Source organism: Canis aureus, chromosome 13 (assembly GCF_053574225.1).
Source record: "Canis aureus isolate CA01 chromosome 13, VMU_Caureus_v.1.0, whole genome shotgun sequence".
Taxonomy (NCBI): Eukaryota; Metazoa; Chordata; class Mammalia; order Carnivora; family Canidae; genus Canis; species Canis aureus.
The window spans coordinates 20,927,058-20,947,597 of NC_135623.1; the positions used below are offsets into that span (position 1 = coordinate 20,927,058).

Here is a 20,540-nt window from a genome sequence, read left to right on the forward strand (position 1 = left end):
CCTCCCTTCCCTTCTAATCCCTTTCACTATTTCTTATATTCCACATATGAGTGAAACCATATGATGATTGTCCTTCTCCGATTAGATTGAATCAACATAAATGGTCAACATTAGGGGATGTGAAATGGTCATACATATAATAGAATGTTATACAGCTATTAAAATAGGTTTTCAGAAATTATTTTAAAACTAATTTTTGGAAAGTATAAAAGCTATATAAATATGTTAAATTCAGTATAAGTTATTGCTGAATTCTATATGAATTATTGCATACAAAGTAAAAGTTCCCATTCCCTGGAGGCAACTGCTGTTACTAAGTGCCTTTTAGGAATTCCTGGTGACTTGAGAAATGCTTATGATATAATTTCAGGCAAAGAAGACAGCACGTAGAAGTGTGTGAACACTGTGATTTCAGTTATGGGTATGCCCACTAATCTGAAGGGAACACTTTATCAAAATATGCTGGGATGAAAAAATATGCTGGGATGTTTGGGGTGACAGACTTAAGAGGATTTGAGGAAAATATGGTAAAACTAGAAAGGAAATAATAGAAATAATATGCACATTAATAACAGTAATATAAAAATGACCTTTTTAAAACAAAATGATATGAAATTATTCTATAACCATCAAAAAATGATGGTCTACTGATTTTGAGTTATTGATTTTTTTAAGATTTATTCTTTTTTTTTTTTTTTTAAGAGAGCATGTGAGCATGGGGGATAATGGGGGGAGGGGCAGAAGAAGAGGGAGAATCCCAAGCAGGTGTCCAGTGAGTGAAGCTGGACATCACCCTGAGATCATGACCTGAGCTGATATTCAGCTGATGGCACTACCCAAGGTGCCCCCTGATTTTGAGTAATTTCTAAGATACATTATGTAAAAAGGCAATGTAGGGAAAAATGTGTGGTATACTGTCATCTATGGTTAAAATATACCACAACTAGACTAAGGTATTCAGTAAGTGGTTTTGGATGTATAATCCCCTCCCCCCTCCTTTTTCTTTTTTTTAACCTGATTCTCTCTCTCTCTCAAATATAGCTGGAGTTGTCATTATCTCCATCTTATACATGGGAACTTGAAGCCTAGAGAGTTCTTTTATAGGGTTGTAACCAGTTTTTAGCATAATCAGGATTAGAATATAAATCTCCTAAATTCCAGCATAGTTCATTTGCAATACATAGGCATGATTGCTGTGTTTAACTCTAGAAATAGGGAGAGAGAGAGAGATGAGACTCTATTCTACAAAAGGTTGAAATACTCTGACATTTGTCAGACACAATGTGCATTCACCAAAATGGAATACTTTAAAACCTTTTCTCTGCATCAGATAAAACAATGATGGATTACTGTATTCCTTTGTGTATATTTATTTAAAGGGCAACATATAACACTATGTTTAATCTTACAAAGAATATTGAATAAAAGATGCAAAAGAACATATACTATGAGTCTGTTCATAGAAGCTACAAAACCAGGTAAATTTAACGATTTGATTTTGGATGGGGATATAAAGTGGTAAAATCATAAAGAACAACAAGGAAATGATCATCATAAAGGACAGGGTAGCATTATCACCAATGTAGGGGAATGGAGTGGGAAGAGGCAGCGAGTTATGATAAACAAGGAATTTCTGGGGTTGCTGGTAGTAGAAGTTCATTTTATAATCACACTAAAAAATGGTAAACATTAAAAACACATGGCTATATGCAAAAACTATATGATTATTTCTGTAAATCAGAGGTAGAACAGAAAACCATAATAATCATTACAAATGGAACTTTCAGATCTAGAAATAAGCAGAGACAGCTGAGAATTTGACCTCCATGGTAGTTTCTTCCTTCTTGGACTTCTTTGCTGATTTCTCCTCTTTGACATTGGTTCTCTTCTTTTTCCTGGTTACTTATTCACTCTCTGGTGATCTCAAATAGCCTCATGGCCTTACAGAACGTCTGTATGCCAGTAATTCCCAAACTCTGCTTCTTCTAACTTCTTTTAATTCTAGACTCATATATCCAACTACCTTTTTCAACAGTTCTACTTGGATGTTTCATAGGTTCATAGGTATCTCAGATTTAACATGTCAAAACTGAATTCATGAACAAAATTGAACTCAAGGCTGTTCTACCCCTTGCCTTCCCCATCTCAGTTGAGAGCAGTCATATGTCTTGCTTAGGTCAAAAGCCTTGAAGCCACTCAAGACTCTTTCTTTTTTATCTTCCATCTTATCCATCAGGAATTCCTGTTTACATTTATAATATAGCCAGGATGCAGCCCCTTCTCCCCACATCCAGTGCTGATACCTTGATCGAAGCCCGCAATCATTTCTTACTTTGAGTTACCACAGAACCTTCCTAACAAATCTTCTTGCCCTTATCCATGCTCCCCTCCCTCTGATCAATTCTCAGTAGAGCAGCTAGGTGACACAGGTATCCCCTGTATTTCGCAAGTTCACGTTACACCACTTGGCTTTTATGAAAGACCTACATTATTAGTACTTTTTTCGATAACTGGAAGAAATCTGAAGACTTCTGCTTTTACAGAAAAGAGTGAAAAGTGACAATAGCGTTCAGAGTTTGTTTTGCAGTAAACTGTTAGAGGCAGTGCACACCCTGAGGGGGGGAGTGGTGCCGCCTAGTTCCTTCCCTGGGAACTATACGCAGCATCTCAGCATCAAGCCACTGTTACTTTGAACTGTGTCTGTGAGCATCTGTGCTTTATCTGCATTTACTTTGTGTATCTCTTAGCAAGATGTGTCCTAAGGTATCAGGAAAAAAAAGGCCCAAGGGAAGTTATTTTTCGAGTCTGAGAACACTAAAGATTTTTCCCATGTAAATTAATGGTAATTGTTTCTTTGCTTTATGCCATTTTGGCATACGAAAGTTTTCATAGGAATCATATGCTTCGAGAATGCTGGGGAAACCTGTACTTGTAAAACATAGGTTGGATCACAGTACCTTTGTTGAAGACCTGTCTCTAGTTCCATGGTTTATACATAGGAAAAGTTAGAGTGCTTTTTATAGTGCCCAGGATGATCTATGCCACTCCTCTTCGACCTCATTTCTTTTCTCTTCCTCACTATACTCCAACCACACTAACCTCTTTGCTGTTCCTCAAATATACTATACTGCTTCCTATGTTTGAGTGTTAGCACTGGCTGCTTCTTTGCCTGAAACACTCCCCACCCATCCCATAATCACCTGGTCAATGCCCCTCACTTCCTTCAAGTCTTTGCTCAAATGATGTCATCTCAACAAGGCCTAGCTGGCAACTTGATTTAAAATTGCAACCCGCATTTCAGTCCTCCTTTCTAACTCTACTTTTCTTTTTTCCATAGTAATTCTTACAGATTCTTAATAATTCTAATAAACACGTAAATTACTTATTATGTCTTATTTATTGTCTCTATAACCCTCTAAACTGTAAGTTCTGGGAGTACAGAAATATTTTTCTAAGCTTGCTTACTTATGTATCCTAAATGCTTCAAGTAATGCCTGGCATATAGTTAGTGTTCACTTGTTGAATGAATTTATACAAGATAATGAACCAAAGCACTCCATCTTTGGCAGGGCCCTGGAGTCAGCTTCATGATCTGAACTAGAGTCTAGGGGAGGACTAACCCTCCTGTGAAAAAGGCTAGAAAAAGTGGCCACTGATGTCTGTAGCTTTGGCTTGTATAGAACTGTATTTCTGTATTCTTGTCATGGCTAGACAAACTGCTGCCCACATGCTCAGTGATACTGGGGACTTAACAGCAGTATATGAGTTCTGAGCTGCTGATGTGAGACTGGTTCTGGACTTGGAATCCTTGGATGGAGAGTTGGGTATGGGAGTAGATGGAGGCAGCCAAGAAAGCTCCTGGGTCAGAGCTAGGAGAGGGCTAAATCTGTCTGTGTGAGAATTGAGAGCAAGATGTGAGCTGGCTGAGCAGAGCAGAGCTGTGGAGGCTTAAAGCTTTGGGAGGTAGGGGGAGAAAGGGAGGAATGCAGTGATTAGCAGTATAGGGGGTGTGCTGAGACAGTAAGTGTTAAAGGGAGATTAAAGAATTTATCTCCTCTGTTTATAATTATTAAGTGTTATAGACTTACTCTGTTTTTTTCTGTGAAATCTTAGATAACATTTGGATTGCTTTGACGTAAGCAAATTCTTCCCAGAGAATGGTAAGAGATGGCATATCCTGAGTCATAGTTGGCACGGGGTAAGAATAAACTGCATGTGGGGATATTTGACATCTGGATTACATGTAATTAGGAGGAAGTGATAGGACTTAGTGATGGATTGGGATAAGGGACAGGATTTGGCAGTAAGATCATTGGTAATCTTGCTTGGAAAGAGCAGTCTTTGTGGAATGGTAGGCACAGAAGCCAGAATGGAGTGAGCTGGAATGTGAATGAGAGATGAGGAAAGAAAGGCAGCCCATGTGGACTATTTGTTCAAGAAACTTAATCAACTAGAAGAGAATTTAGGGTTACAGGATTATTTTTTCAAAGTGGTGTTACTAGAACTTGTCTATATGCTGATGAGAAGGAATCATAAGAGGGGTTGGAGAGGAGAAAGGAGAAGAAGGGGTGTAGATACAGGTAGATTTATAGTTTTGTGGTAGGTATAGTGGCATTGTTTATGGGGCAGCTACTGCTTTGGCAATGCTGTAAAATACTTTTCTTTGTGCTGCCCTACCTACCTATACATACACTAGTGTTAGTAAAGGCCAATTTGGTGTCTTTAAGGATACAGGGCCAGGGCTTCATAGGTAATTTTTGACCTTGGAGAAGGGATCCAAGACCCTCCACTGTGATTTGAGAATTGTAGAATTTGTAGCTACATATTTAGATATGGACATTGGAATCAATAAGTTTGCACTACTGTTTGAGATAGGTATGATACAACCTCAACCATATGGAGCATTGTAAGGTTCTTGTCTCTTCCATGAAGTCTCTGTAAAGCAGTAGATAACTAACTCACCCTAACTTGATTGACTCTACCATGAGATGAAACAGAACTTTATTGGAGTTCAGAAATGTATTTCACTTGTGTGTTCTAAAACCTAGAGGGCAGGCTTCATGTTTTATTAATCTCTTTATCGCCAGATTATACTTTCTGTATAATGGATTCTCAGTAATAATTTGTTGAAATTAATCAGTGCTAGTTTTGAGAAATTATCCCATAAGCATCAAAACTTTTAAAATTGTAAACATTCAGGATAGCAGTTCTCTAGACCTTTATACATCTTCTTGACTTTCTAATATAAATTGAACAAAGTTTAACCCTCTGAAGATTTTGGGGAATCAAGGTTCAGATGCTAAAGTCTACGAATAACCTCAGAACTCATCAAAACGTATAGGACTACTTACCCTAATGCTGACTGGCGTAGCCTACTGGGTATTTGTTTTGTGAAGCTTTTGGTTTTTCTTTTTTTTTTTTTTAAAGATTTATTTTTATTTATTTATTTATTCAGAGAGAGAGAGAGAGAGAGGCAGAGACACAGGCAGAGGGAGAACCAGGCTCCATGCAGGAAGCCGGATGTGGGACTCGATCCCGGGTCTCCAGGATCACACCCCAGGCTGCAGGCGGCGCTAAATCGCTGTGCCACCAGAGCTGCCCATGGTTTTTCATTTTATTCTGTATTTAATTTTAGCTGCTACTCTTCCCCCTTTCATTTTCTGCTTCTTTTTTGTTTTCATTTTAAAGATCTTTTTTATTTTTAAGTAATCTACACCTAACATGTGGCTTGCCTTATAACCCTGAGATCAGACTCCATGCTCTACCAACTGAGCCAACCAGGCACCCCTCATTTCCTACTTCTAGTCAGATTAATATGTTGATGAATCTGTTTGGGAAATTATAGGTTTTGGAATTGATAGACTCTATAGGACTCCTCTGGGAATAAGGTTATGCACACTGGTGTGAGGACTCCTCCACTCTATCCATTCACTCCTTTAGCACCTTTTGAGGGTCAGCACTACAATAAGTGGAAAGGTATTACTTGATCCTTGTCTTTAAAGAGTTTTGGGTTCATCTCTTTTACCAACTCAAGCCTTTTTATGGTGATTCTCAGCTATATTGCAAGTAATAGTTCTTTTTTATTTTAAGGTTTGAATGATGTATTTTGCATGTAAGTAATAAGGGTAGGAGTTAAAGAGAAGTTATTTCGGCTGTCTTAATTCAGTCTTATATGGAATTGTAACGAGGATTATAAGATTTTAGGTTATGAGACCACAGTTACCAAAAAAAAAAAAAAAGTTAATAAAATGTTTCTCTTTTTCTCTCTTATAGGAAATACAGATGAAGAGGACTGCAATTGAAGCCTTTAATGAAACAATTAAAATATTTGAAGAGCAATGTCACACACAAGAACAACATAGCAAAGAATATATTGAGCGATTTCGCAGAGAGGGGAATGAAAAGGAAATTGAACGGTAAATCTACCTAACCCTTCCAAGTGCATCAGTGAGACAAGACTTCTTTTCTTCCTCAATAATTTCTTTTGTGTTTGCTTTTGCCACCTTAAACTTCATATATGGAACTATTTGCTGTTCCCACTAATGGCACCAAACGAACCTTCTCTTTTCTGTGTTCCTTCTACATCCTTCTAAATTTTTAATGCCTGCCCATCCTTTAGGAATCAGCTTATGCATGACTTTTCTAAGAAAAATTTCCCTGATTCCCTAGACTGGTTTAGGAGCTTTTTGTCCCTACCCCCTCCAGTATCTGGTCCTGATTCCTGCTGTAACATTTACTGAACATCACATCCACTAAACTGCAAGCTTGTTAGTGGAATAAGAATGGAGGCTTATTTTCCCTGATAGCTCTAGCACCTGTTATGGTACCTGAGAGTGCACAGTGAGGCTCACGGGATTTTTGTTGAAATGAAAATCATCAGCAGCAGTCTGAAAATAAATTGGAGGCTGAACAAAACCAGGGGCAGAAAGACTAGCTTGACTGTTGAGGGCAGCTGCAGTGTTTGTGGTCATCCAGTTAAATGATGGTGAAGGCCTGAACCAGAGCAATGGCAGGAAAGGAGGAGGAATTAATGGAAATGCTGAGGACTTGATACCTGGCCAGATATGGTAGATGTGAAAGAAGTCAAAGACTATTCCTAGATTTCTGATATGAATGAATAAGGAAGGGTGTTATTCACCAAAATAGTAAGTACGTAAGGAAAGTTCAGGGTTAGAACCAATGAGTTTTGAGGTTCCTGTGAGAACCCAAATGGAGTTGTCTGACAGACAGACAAAGGTTATTTGGTTTTTGGAACTCAAGGTACAGAAGGGTTTGGATGCCTAAGTGTGTAGGTGATAGTAGATGCTAAGAAGATTCCACAGAGTGAGTGAAGCATGTGAAGTATTGGTCTGGCAACTAAAAGGATATTGGAAGTCTTTATCATAGCAAATTTAGTGGAATATTGGAAGACTGAGCCAGATAAGAGTGGGCTGAGGAATAAAAAAGTGGATAATAAATAAAAATGAATCATCTGCAAGAGAAAAGCAAAATTGTTTCTCATATTAGCACCAAAATGTCCGTAAACTTCTGTGTGCATAAGAATTGAGCTAAGTGCTATTGAGGCAGTTAGCTTAATGGTGAAAACCATGGGCTTGAATTCTGTATTGCTCATTTACTAGCTTATGTGACCTTGGATAAGTTACTTAACTCTCTTAACTCTCTGAGCCCGTTTCCTCCTCTAAACTGTAGATATCTTTTTGAAATGCTGTGAGAATCAAGTGATAGACATACACTTGCATATTTATGGTACAGAAAGGCACGTGTGTATGTATTTATGTATCTTGGCATATGATATCAATAAATAGCCATTATTATTATCAACAGTGAAAAGATAGAAAAGAACTTGCAGTTTAGTTGCAAAGGAAGGTAAAGTAGTTGAAGTTTTTTTTTTTTAAGATTTTATTTATTTATTCATGAGAGACACAGAGGGAGGCAGAGACATAGGCAGAGGGAGAAGTAGGTTCCCTGCAGAGAGCCCGATGTGGGGGCTTGATTCCAGGACCCCAGGATCACGACCTGAGCCAAAGGCACTCAACACTGAGCCACCCAATCACCCCTAATGATGAAGTTTTAATAGTAATATAAAATCACATTGTTTTGAGGTACAAGTGATGAGAACAGTGATTGCCTTCAGAGCACAGCAAAACTTTGTGTGCTGGAAAACCTTATAGTCATTATCTGCTGAGTGCTTACCAAGATGTACCAGGCACTGTTTAGTCCTTTTACATGTATTACCACATTTAATTTACATAATAATTTAGTGAAGTAGGTACTGTTGTAGCTATCCACTTTAAACAAATGAGGAAATGAAGGCACAGAGAAGTTGAATAACTTGCCTATGGCCATGCAGTAAGTGGTAGGGCAGAGATTCAAACTTAAGCAGTCAGAAAGACTTCTGACTGCAAAGCTATTGCTCTTAACTGTTATATCGTGCTACCTTCTGAATATCATACATATAGCTTACTTGTTCAGTCATGGATTGATCCAGGGGGCAAACAAGGTCATCAGGATTTTTTCTCATACTTTGTCTTTTGCCTTAGTTTTTCTCTGTGTTGGCTTTATCCTCAGGCAGGTTTTCCCTATGAGGTGGCTGCTGGAAGTCCTAGAATCACATATTTATAAGCAGCCTCAGTGGGAAGAAGAGAGAATCTCTGTTTACAATAGTTCTGACAAACTAGAATTAACTCTCATTGGGTCAGTTTAGGTATTATTCTCATTCCTGAACCAGTCATTGTGGCTTGAGGGGAGCAATAGGATATAATGGAATACTCTTACTGGCCAGGCTGGGTTGTGTGAATATTCACCTGTGACTCTGAGATGGGGGCAGGGAGTCCTTATCTACAGGGAACATCAGGTGCCATTACCAAAAGAATGAGAATGGACACGAGCTGGGCAAAAACAACAGATATCTATCATGTTAAAGTATTAGGACCATGCCCACATTATAGAATGCTTCTGCATGGTTCCTGTTTAAGCCTTAATATGTCAATATTTTCACAGAATTATGATGAATTATGACAAATTGAAATCACGTCTGGGTGAGATTCATGATAGCAAAATGCGTCTAGAGCAGGATTTGAAGAAACAAGCTTTGGACAACCGGGAAATAGATAAAAAAATGAACAGTATCAAACCTGATCTGATCCAGCTGCGCAAGATCCGAGATCAGCACCTTGTGTGAGTAGTATGGGCCTGTATGGGAGGAAACACCAGCACCAGATTACTGTGGGCTCTAGACATGTTAGAGATAAAAGAAGAGATTTGTAATTGAGAACTGGCTAGTGAGCTTGTAAGAATTTAGGAAGGTAATCCTGGCAAAATAGTTGGTGGTACCAGAGTTTACCTAAAGTCAACATGTGGGGCAAACCAGAATGTAGCATTCTAGACTTTAGTCCATACAAATGGGAAATCTCAGAGGGTGCCTGTGGTATGAGCCATATGGTGTAGCTTAAAAAATACAGGTTAATGTTTGCCTAAATAAAAAAAACAGAATCTTTTTTTTTTTCCCTTTTTTTTTTTTTTTTCAGAATCTTTGATTACATAATAGAACCGCAGAAATAGAAATTACCCCTTATGGGCACAGACAAGAACACTAATAGTGGGGGCCTACACATAAGTATACAGGACAGTCTCTTAAAGGGTTTTTATGTTTAAGAAATGAAATTCTATATTTCAAGTAATAGAAATGTGCCAATAGCAGGCATGCAAGATAATTTGACCTGAGGAGTAAAACCCAACTCTTTAATATTATGGAAAACTATATGATTTAGGAAGATACAGGGATCTCACTCAAAGATAGGTTGAAAGGTATATTATGAACAAGATGTTAGATTTTTAGGACAAATGACTGCCTTATAGAAGGAGAGAATCCATTAAAAGGAAAAATGTTAGGTTTTGTTCTAGGTAATGAATAGACTGGTTTATGGGTGACTTTCATGTGTGTAACACAACTTGATTCAAACTCTTGGTAGAAGGGAGTAAAGATTTCTGACTGGATTTTCCATAGACTTCAGGGTTTCTTTGTATGAAAAGGGACAGGGGAGAAAATAAAAGCTTAGAGGGAACAGTAGAGTAAAATTTAAGGTGGTAAGTTTTGGGGGCAAACAATTAGAACTGTGCTATACTGAGTAGTTTTTTTATTAACTCTTCTCTAGAGATCATTTCAGTTTGCTATTGTGGGCAAAAAGAAAGTCAAGCAAGTACACATAGCATACAGAAGAGCTTTGGAAACAAGGCAAGGAGGTACTTTGTCTAAAATCAGGGTGTGTCTGCTCTTGAAAAGCTTATGTGATTCTGGTCACATAAGAAGCTGAAGAAAGGCCCAAGAAGAAGGCTTATGCCATGAACCAAAGGAATGAATGGAAGCGCTTGTTTGCTCTGGAAAGTGAGGAGATTATTAAAAAATACACCATCCCAAGAGGCATGAATAAGTGTGGCAAACTAGACCTTGAAAGTTCCTTTAATGAGTTATGTAAACTAAATTAAAGAGAATTTAGATAACATCGTGGGTGATAAATCATGATCTGACAGTAAAGACAACTAGGGTGTTTAGGGAGAGATTTCTTGAATATCCACTATATGTAGATATAGTAGATATATAGTAGATAATGTTCTCAGCATTGGGACTAGCCATGAACAACAGGACAGACTGAATTAATTTCTTTCTTTTCTTTCTTTCTTTCCTTCCTTTTCTTTCTTCCTTTCCCTTTTTCCTTTTTCCTTTTTCCTTTCCTTTCCTTTCCTTTCTTGATTTTATTTATTTATTCATGGGAGGTACAGAGGCAGAGACACAGGCAGAGGGAAAAGCAGGCTCTTTGTGGGGAGCCCGATCCCCATCCTGGGATCATGACCTGAGCCAAAGGCAAACACTCAACCACTGAGCCACCCAGGTGCCCTGGACCCCTTTCTTTAAAGCAGCTAAATTTTAGTGGGGGAGACAAACATAAGTGAAAATATAAAATAAAGAATTTCAGGCATGTACTAGGAAGATGATAAAATAAGGTAAAATATAGAGAATGAGTGACAAAGGGACTACCTTAGTTGGAATAATTAGGGTAGCCCTCTCTGAGGAGATGATGTTTATGATGAGACCTAGATGATCAGGAGCCTGGTTGGAAGATGGTGATGAATGAAAGAGTTTTCATACTCAAGTGAGTCCATGTCAGTGGAACTAAATGTAATGGTATATTGTTTTACATCTAAAGTATTTTTTTTTAATTTTTATTTATTTTATGATAGTCACAGAGAGAGAGAGAGAGAGAGGCAGAGACACAGGCAGAGGGAGAAGCAGGCTCCATACACCGGGAGCCCAATGTGGGATTCGATCCTGGGTCTCCAGGATCGCGCCCTGGGCCAAAGGCAGGCGCCAAACCGCTGCGCCACCCAGAGATCCCTACATCTAAAGTATTGATATATTTTAAAATACTATGATTTGCCTAGTGATGAAGTAAATTTGTATTAATTACTCAGAGTACCATCCTGTATTTCTTGTGGCTGGCTTAGATGCAAGAATAGATCTTGAAATTGTTTTATAATGTTAATGTAGTGGGCCACACAGAATTGAGTCTTCTGGCTTAGTGGAGATTCCAAATGTGACACCATGGTCACAAAACTAATAATTTCAGAAACCGATGTCCCCGTGTGTTTGAGTGCAAGTGTATGTGTGCTTATGGTGTACAACCTCCTAGAAAAGGAACATGAAAAATGAGAGAAGTGCCTAATTTCAGGTAACTCCCCGTGTTTCTGCTTTTTTGCAGAAAGTTGGAGAAAAAGTTAAGGAAAAGCTAGCTTATGGAAATCCCTGGCCACTTTTAGTGGAAATGGGTTAAAATAAAAGGTTCCTGGACTCAAAATTTGATTGGCTTGGACATGTCTACTTTGGGCAGAGTTTGCAGATACTGACACTGGTGTTCTCCCTCTGCAGATGGCTCAATCATAAAGGAGTGAGACAGAAGCGTCTAAATGCCTGGCTAGGAATCAAGAATGAGGATGCTGATGAGTAAGTTCTCTACCTTTCTAAAACCCCCTTTCAGAGGGTTTTATTCCCAGTATAAGACATAGGCCTTCTTTATACATGCTAAGTTGTCATCTGAGGACATTGAATCAAGAACTTTGCATCTCTTTTAAATTGAAGTGCTTGAAGAGTACCCTATAGGCAGTTGAGATCAGAGACCTGCTGAGCCATGTGAAACCTGGGTGTATAAGCATTGTTCACTCAGACATTCATGTGTCAGCTGATTGGAAGAAATGTGTGAATTTTGTGCTTTCTGTACCATAGTAAATAATGAAGTTCTTTAAAAATGTCCAAGTAATCGTAGTTTCACTTTGTCATTTCATAAAGATTTAGAAGAGTGTTTTATTCCTGATTTTGCTTTTAGATAGAAGTAACCTGATTGTTAGAATAATATTTTAACATTTAATTTTTAGGACCTATTTTATCAATGAGGAAGATGAAAACCTGCCCCATTATGATGAGAAAACCTGGTTTGTTGAGGATATCAATCGAGTACAAGCAGAGGACTTGCTTTATGGGAAACCTGATGGTGCATTTTTAATTCGTGAGAGTAGCAAGAAAGGATGTTATGCTTGCTCTGTGGTGTAAGTCTTCTTTGGGGATTTAACCTTTCGAAAAATTTCTGCATTGATCAATAGAAACTCAACCCCTCATAAAATTTGGTTAAAATTATTTGAAGTACAGTAATGACCCATGGCTTAGACCATTAATATTTGTACAAAGAAAACAGTTAGTTGCTGTAGGAGAAATGATATCTGAAGCTATTTGGGGGATTTTAATTTTGAATAGTAATCTGATTAGGCCCTGAAATGTTGCTTTTGGATTTTCAGGTATTTGTGAAAAGTAATGTGAGATCTTCAATTGTAAAGGTCACCTAAGGGGTGCCTGGCTGGCTCAGAGTGTGTGACCCTTGCTCTCAGAGTCATCAGTTCAAGCTCACATTGGTCATGGATTCTACTTTAAATTAATTAAATAATTTAAAAAATTTTTTAAGAAAGATCACATAATTTTCTAGTAGTCTCCTACATGTCTAATTTGAGCTTCAGTGTTAGCTTAAGCAAAGCTTGATTAAAAACTTTTTTTTACTTCAGAAGAAAAGCTGTCTAAATTTTGTACTTAAATAGTATTCTGTTGGGGTAGTGATAGAAAAAATTTTTTTTTTTTTTTTAAGATTTTACTTATTTATTCATGAGAAACACAGAGAGAAGACAGAGACATAGAGGGAGAAGCAGACTCCTCACAGGGAGCCCATTGTGGGACTCGATCCCAGAACTCCGGGATCACACCCTGAGCCAAAGGCAGATGCTCAACTGCTGAGCCACCCAGGCATCCTAATGTTGGTTATTTTCCATAAGATGATCTTATGTCTTTGTTTGGAAAAGCGTATTTTTATTGGTTTCCATTTATTTATTTATAAAGGTTTATTTATTTGAGAGAGAGAGTACTCAGGTGTGAGTGGGGAAAGGGGCAGAGGAAGAGAGTCTTCAAGCAGACTCCCTGCTGAACATGGAGTCTTGGGGTAAGATCCCACCCCACAACCCATGAGATCATGGCCTGAGCTGAAATCACAAATCCAACACTTAACTGAACCACCCAGGTGCCCCTATTAGTTTCCTTTTAATGGAAAGTAAAATTCTGGGGACAGCTAACCATGTCTGTCACATTTTGCCTAAGTGTTGTGCATACTCCTCCATTAACAAAGATCATACTTAGAGTGAAGGTATAGTATGATTGTTAAAAGAGCAAGCTTTGATACCAGATATATTGCATTCAAATCCTGACTTTACTTACCAGATGTGTGATCTAGGGTAAGTTACTTAACCTTTCTTTGTCCAGTTTCCTTATCTGAAAAATAAGAATAATGATATCTGCATGAGGGTTTTTATAAGTATGAAGTGTGATAATATATGTAATGTGCTTTGATCAATGTTGGTATATAATAAGTAATTGTTATCTACCAATATTGTTATGATAATGATGCTACTGATGAGCATGACAGAAAGCAAGCAAAAATAACGAAATGATTTTCCCTTCAAAGAGGGCAAAGTTGGCAGCCCAGTGGCTCAGCTGTTTAGCGCTGCCTTCAGCCCAGGGCCTGATCCTGGAGACCCGGGATCGAGTCCCCTATCAGGCTCCCTGCATGGAGCCTGCTTCTCCCTCTGCCTGTGTCTCTGCCTCCCCCTCCCCCCCCCCGTCACTATCTATCTCTCTCTGTCTCTCATGAATAAATAAATAAAATCTTAAAAAAGAAGCAAAGAGGGCAAAGTGGTGAAGGTGGACAAGAGACACTCATATTAACAGAGTGCTCAGTGCTTTACATGACACTGTGGTCTTAGTGGTCTATTTCTGTCATGGAGTCAGAGTTTGAATCCAAGTTTACCTGGTTTCAAAGCCCACACTTTTCTATTGCACTATACTTTCTTCATTTTACAATTAAATGTCCAAGATAAATAGAATTGTTGTGAAATAGGTATCATTAATAGGCTGTACACATTAATTCTGGTGGAGAAGGAGGGGGTAGGGAGGTTTTGTGGAAGAGATATCATTTGAACTGGATTTTGAAAGGATGAATAATGGGATGCCTATGGGCAGGATACGGGGGAGGACTTGAAAAGTGCATTGGATTACTGTTTTGCAAAGATACAATTATTTAAATATATTTTTTAAAGATGTATTTATTTGAGGGAGAGACTGGGAGAGAGTGAGCTGGCAAGCAAGGGGAGAGGCAGAGGGAGAGGAAAAGCAGACCCCTTGCTGAGCATGGAGCCTGCCTTGGGACTTGATCCCAGGAACCTGAGATCATGACTGAGCTGAAACTGAATCAGATCCTTAATGGACTCAGCCACCCAGGTGCCCCTACAATTATTTAAAACATTTCTTTTCTCTCTTACCTGGGCTGCTTAAATTATGTGAGTGGAAATGCCAGGAGAGGATGGTTCTTGCAGAGTATGAGATTTTTTACGAATAAAAAGAAAGAAAAAAAAAAGAATAAAAAGAAAGGAAATAAACCCAGTGCATTGGTACCCTCACTCTCCCCCAGGTCAATGGGGGTGGCAGCCTGTGGGTTAAGGCCTTGGCAGGTGGGAGGTGCTGCCCAGCAACTCAGCTAATTCCTGGGAGACCAAGGAGCAGCTTGAGTATCTTGAGGAAGTATATTCTTTTTCTCCTTCATTTAGCTATAGACTTCACCAGATTTAAGTCCACAGCAATGTGGATTTCCCTTGCTTATGAAAACCACCTGCAGTCGTATATCATGTTGGCATTCACACGGAGGATGGTTGGAAGCAAGAGAGTCTGGCATCACAAAGACTTCCACTTGTTTGCCAGCCATTCTGGCTTCAGAAAGCCTGCCTACAGTAATCTCCCAGTATACTTAGAACATTTGCTGAAGTAGGGATGTGAATATGTTCAGTTTTTTAGGAGATTCTTATAGTAAAATTAACATGATCATGTAGTAGGAAGTCATGCATGGAACTCATTTGTTTTTTTTGTTTTGTTTTTTTTTTTATTAATATTTTTTTTTATTTCTTTTTATTTTATTTATTTATGATAGGCACACAGTGAGAGACAGAGAGAGGCAGAGACATAGGCAGAGGGAGAAGCAGGCTCCATGCACCGGGAGCCCGACGTGGGATTCGATCCCGGGTCTCCAGGATCGCGCCCTGGCCAAAGGCAGGCATTAAACCACTGCGCCACCCAGGGATCCCCTCATTTGTTTTTCCATTTTAATTTCTGTTAATTAAATCATCAAAAAGTCTAAGAAGATTTTGCTAAACTCTATAACCTTCTTAGGCTAAAGACCTGCAGCCAGCAATGCCTGTATTCACTAGGTTAAGGATTCAGGTAGTGAGCACTTGTGATCCTTATTGGCATTTGGGATAAGAAATTTGATTAGGGCTAGAACTAGACAGATCAGAAAGGAAGCAGAAGACTTGAATGATATTATAAAACAACTAGACCTAAATAGACCTACCCAGAACACTCCCATATAGCAAGAGCAGACTACATATTCTTCTCAAGTGCACATGAAACATTATCCAGGATAGACCATAGATTAGGTCACAGTCTCAATATATTTAAAAGTGTTGAAATCCCACAAAATACATTTTCTAACCACAGTGGAAAGAAACTAGAAATCAAAAACAGAAGGAAATTTGGGAAATCCTTAAATGTGGACAGTAAATAACACATTCCTAAATAACCAATAGATCAAAAAAAGAAAACAAGGGAAATTAGAAAATACTTTGAGATGAGTAAAAACAGAAACACAACTTATCAAAATGTATAGAATTTGGCTAAAGCAATGTTAAATGCTAAATTTATAACCATAAACATTTATGTTAAAAAAAGATCACATATCATTAAAGTAACCTTCCACCTTTAAGAAACTAAAAAAGGAAGAACAAACTAAATCCATGCAAAAAGAAGGGATAATAAAGATTAGAATGGAAGTAAATGAAATAGAGTAGAAAACAATTGAGAAAATCAGTGAAACCCTAAGTTGGGATGGAACAGAACTACAACCTCTATAGTTAAAATCCTCCCACCTCCATAGAGAAGACACAAATTACTAAAATCAGGATGAAAGAGGGGTCATTACTTATCGTCCTTATAGAAATAAAAAAAGATAACGAGAGAATGCTATAAACAATTATATACAAAAATTAAAACCTAGATGAAATGAACAAGTTCCTGGAAGCAAACCACCAAAACTGACTGAATTAAGAGGAAACAAAATTTGAATAGAACGAAAACAAGAAATTGGATTATTAATAATAAAAAATAAAGCTAACCATAAAGAAAAGACCAATTGTCTTCACTGGTGAATTCTACCAAATATTTAAAAAATAATTAACAGAAGTCCTGTACAGACTCTTCCAAAAAGAACACTTCCCCACTCATTTTATGAGGGTGATATTACCCAGACACCAAAACCAGACAAAGGTATCACAAGAAAACTATGGACCAATATCCCTTAAGAGCACAGACACAAAAATCCTCAACAGCACGGCCACTCCAGCACCATGACTAAGTAGAATTCATCCTAGGAAGACAAGGGTTGTTCAACATTAAAAAACAAAACAAAACAAAACAAAAAAACCAATGAACGTAATATACTACATTAATAGAATAAAGGACAAAATGACATGATTGTGTCAAATGCTTTTTGTGATTCTATTGAAATAATCTAGTACTCTTTCATGTTTTTTTTTAATTTTTAAAAAGATTTTATTTTTATTCATGAGAGACCTGAGCCAAAGGCAGATGCTCAACCACTGAGCCACCCAGGCGCCGCTCTTTCATGTTTTAAAAAAAGTCTCAACAAACTAGGAATAGGAGGGTACTTCCTCAACCTGATAAAGGGCAACCACAAAAAACTCAGAGCTCATATACTTAATGGTGAAAGACCGTGCTTTCCCCTGAGGTCAGGAAGAAGACAAAGATGTTCCCTCTCACCACTTCTAATCATCATTGTACAGAAGGTTCTAGTTAGAGTAATTGGGCAAAAAGAAAAAGCATCCAGTTTGTTAAGGAAGATGTAAACTATTAGAGCTAATAAATAAGTTTGGCAAGGTTGCAGGTTAAAAGATCAGGGTTCAAAAATCAGTTGTATTTCTAAATACCAGTAATAATCTGAAAATAAGATGAAGAAGGCATGCTGTTTATAATATCATCAAAAACACCTAGGATTAAAACAAAAAGAAGTGCAAAATCTCTATAGTGAAAACCTATAAAACATCGTTGAAAGAACTTAAAGGAAAGACATCCTGTGTTCGTGGATTAGAAGACTTAATATTTTTAAGATAGAAATAACTTCCCCAATTGATTTTCATGTTCAGTGTAATCCCTATCAAAAATCCCAGCTGGACTTTTGCAGAAATTGACAAAATGATCCCACAATTTGTATGAAAGTACAAGGGATCCAGTACAGCAAAATGAGCTTGAAAGAATAGAAAAAGTTCAAGTACACTTCCTGATTTCAAAATTTAAAAACAAAGGTATAGTAATCAAATTGTGAGGTGTTAACAAGGATAAACATGTAGATCAGTGAACGGAATTGAGAGTCAAGAAATAAACCCTTACATTTATGGTCAGTTGGTTTCAACAAGGACCATTTGGTGGGGAGGATATAGTCATTTTAACACATGAAGCTGGGACAACTGGAAAGCCACATGGAAAAGAATAAAGTTGGACCCTTATCTCACACCATATATAAAGATTAACTCAAAATGGATCATAGACCTAAGGGTAAGAGAACACATAGGCATAAGTCCTTATGATTTTGGATTAGGCAGTGGTTTCTCACAAACCAAGAGCACAAACAACAAAAGAAGAACTAGATAAATTGGATTTCACCATAATTAAAAATATTTTATATCAAAGAGCACTATCAAAGTGAAAACACAATCCACAGAATGGGAGAAAATATTTGCAAATCATGTGTCTGTTAAGCAACTAGTGTCTAAATCATAACCCTTAATAGTAAAAGAACAAATGCCTCAACTTAAAAATTGGACAGACATTTTAAAAAATGGCCAAGGATTTGGATAGACATTTTTTAAAAATTCACCTACAATTAACATAGTGTTATATTAGTTTCAAGTGTGCTACATAATTCAATTCTATACATTTCTCAAAGTTTATCAAGATAAGTGTGCTTTTAATCCCCTTTATCTATTTCACACATCCCCCTACCCACTGTCCCTCTAGTAACCACCAGTTCTCTATATTTAAGAGTCTGAGAGGTTTTTTAGGTCTTTTTTCCCCCTTTGTTCATTTGTTTTGTTTCTTAAATTCCACATATGAGTGGGGCGCCTGGGTGGCTCAGGGTTGACATCTACCTTTGGCTCAGGTCGTGATCCCAGGGTCCTGGGATCGAGTCCTGCATCAGGCTTACTGCAGGGAGTCTGCTTCTCCCCCTGCCTGTGTCTCTGCCTCTTCCTCTGTATCTCTAATGAATAAGCAAATAAAATCTTAAAAAAGAAAATTCCACATATGAGAAAAATCATATGGTATTTGTCTTTGACTGATTTCACTTAGCATCATACCTTCTGGTCCATCATGTTGCTGTAAGTGGTAAGATTTCATTCTTTTTTTTATGGCTGAGTAATATTCCTGTGTGTGCCTGTCTGTGTGTATCTCCCATGTCTTCTTTATTCATCTATCTCAGTGGACACTCTGGTTGCTTCCATATCTTGGCAATTGTAAATAATGCTGCAGTAAACATAGGGGTGCATGTATCTTTTTGAATAGCGAAGGAAATCATCAACAGAACAAAAAGGTAACCTACTGGTTGGGAGAAGATGTTTGCAAATGATATATCCAATAAAGGGTTAATATCCAAAATATATAAAGTACTTTTATACCTCAATACACAAAAAAAAACCCAAACAACCCACTTAAAAATGGGCAAGGGACCTGAATAGACACTTTTCCAAAGCAGACCTACAGATGGCCAATGGATACATAAAAAGATGTTCCATTACTTACCATCAGGGAAACATAAATCAAAATTACAATGAGATGTCACCTCACATTTGTCAGAATGGCTAAAATCAACACAAGAAACAACAGGTATTGGCGAAGATGTGGAGAAAAAAGCCCTTATGCACTGTGGTGGGAATGCAAACTGGTGCAGCCACTCTGGAAGACAGTATGGAAGTTCCTCAAAAAATGAAAGAATTGTCTTATGACTCAGTAATTGCACTACTGGGTATTTACCCAAAGAAAATAGACATTCCTTTAGAGAAGATCTTATAAATGGTCAATAAACATATGAAAAGATGCTCCATATCTTTAGTCTTCAGGGAAGTACAAATCAAAACCACAATGAGATACCACTAGGATGATTATAATAAAAAAAGATGGACAATAACAAGTGTTGACAAGGATGTAAAGAAATTGGAACCCTCATATGCTGCTGGCTAGAATATAAAATGGTGCAACTATTTTGGAAAACAGTTTGGCAGTTCCTCAAAAGATTCCATATGACTCAGCAGTTCCATCCTTAGCTCTCTATAGAGCCAAGAGAATTAAAAACATATGGCTATACAAAAACTTATACACAGATATTCAGAGCAGCATTATTCATAATAATTGAAAAGTAGAAACAGCCCAAGTGTCCATCAGTTGATGAATGGGTAAACAAGATGTGGATATCCACACAGAACACCGTGCAGCTACAAGCTGAAGCATGGACACATCTACAGCGTGGATGAACTCTGAAAGTGTGCTAAGGTGAGACCAGTCAGGTAGAGAGAAGGTTGTGTGGTATCGGAGGTTTCCATTTGTGTGAAATGCCGGAATAGGCACATCCGTAGAGATGGAGTCATTAGTGTTGCCAGGGCCCCGGGGAGAGGAGTACCGAGTGACTGCTAATGAGTACATGGTTTCTTTTTAGGGTGATGAAAATATTCTGGAATTAGATAGCGATGACTGTTGCACAACCTTGTGAATATTCTAAAAATCACTGATTTGTATACTTAAAAAAAAAGTGTTCTCTTTCCAGTGCATTCTTGCCTCATGA

General features: G+C 37.8%; 1 protein-coding gene across 9 annotated transcripts in view; it reads left to right on the forward strand.

Annotated features, from left to right (window-relative positions):
- The window catches only part of PIK3R3 (phosphoinositide-3-kinase regulatory subunit 3), a 139,837-nt gene that overhangs the window by 115,295 nt on the left and 4,002 nt on the right, over nucleotides 1-20,540 (forward strand). For 8 of the 9 annotated variants that reach the window (XM_077845147.1, XM_077845150.1, XM_077845149.1 and 5 more), the window contains 4 exons: nucleotides 6,274-6,416; nucleotides 9,001-9,177; nucleotides 11,924-11,998; nucleotides 12,427-12,597. In XM_077845147.1, the coding sequence (XP_077701273.1) occupies nucleotides 6,274-6,416; nucleotides 9,001-9,177; nucleotides 11,924-11,998; nucleotides 12,427-12,597 (566 nt within the window). Of the gene's footprint in view, nucleotides 1-6,273; nucleotides 6,417-9,000; nucleotides 9,178-11,923; nucleotides 11,999-12,426; nucleotides 12,598-15,566; nucleotides 15,686-20,540 lie in introns of all 9 variants that reach the window. The other variant, XM_077845146.1, reaches the window with a different exon arrangement.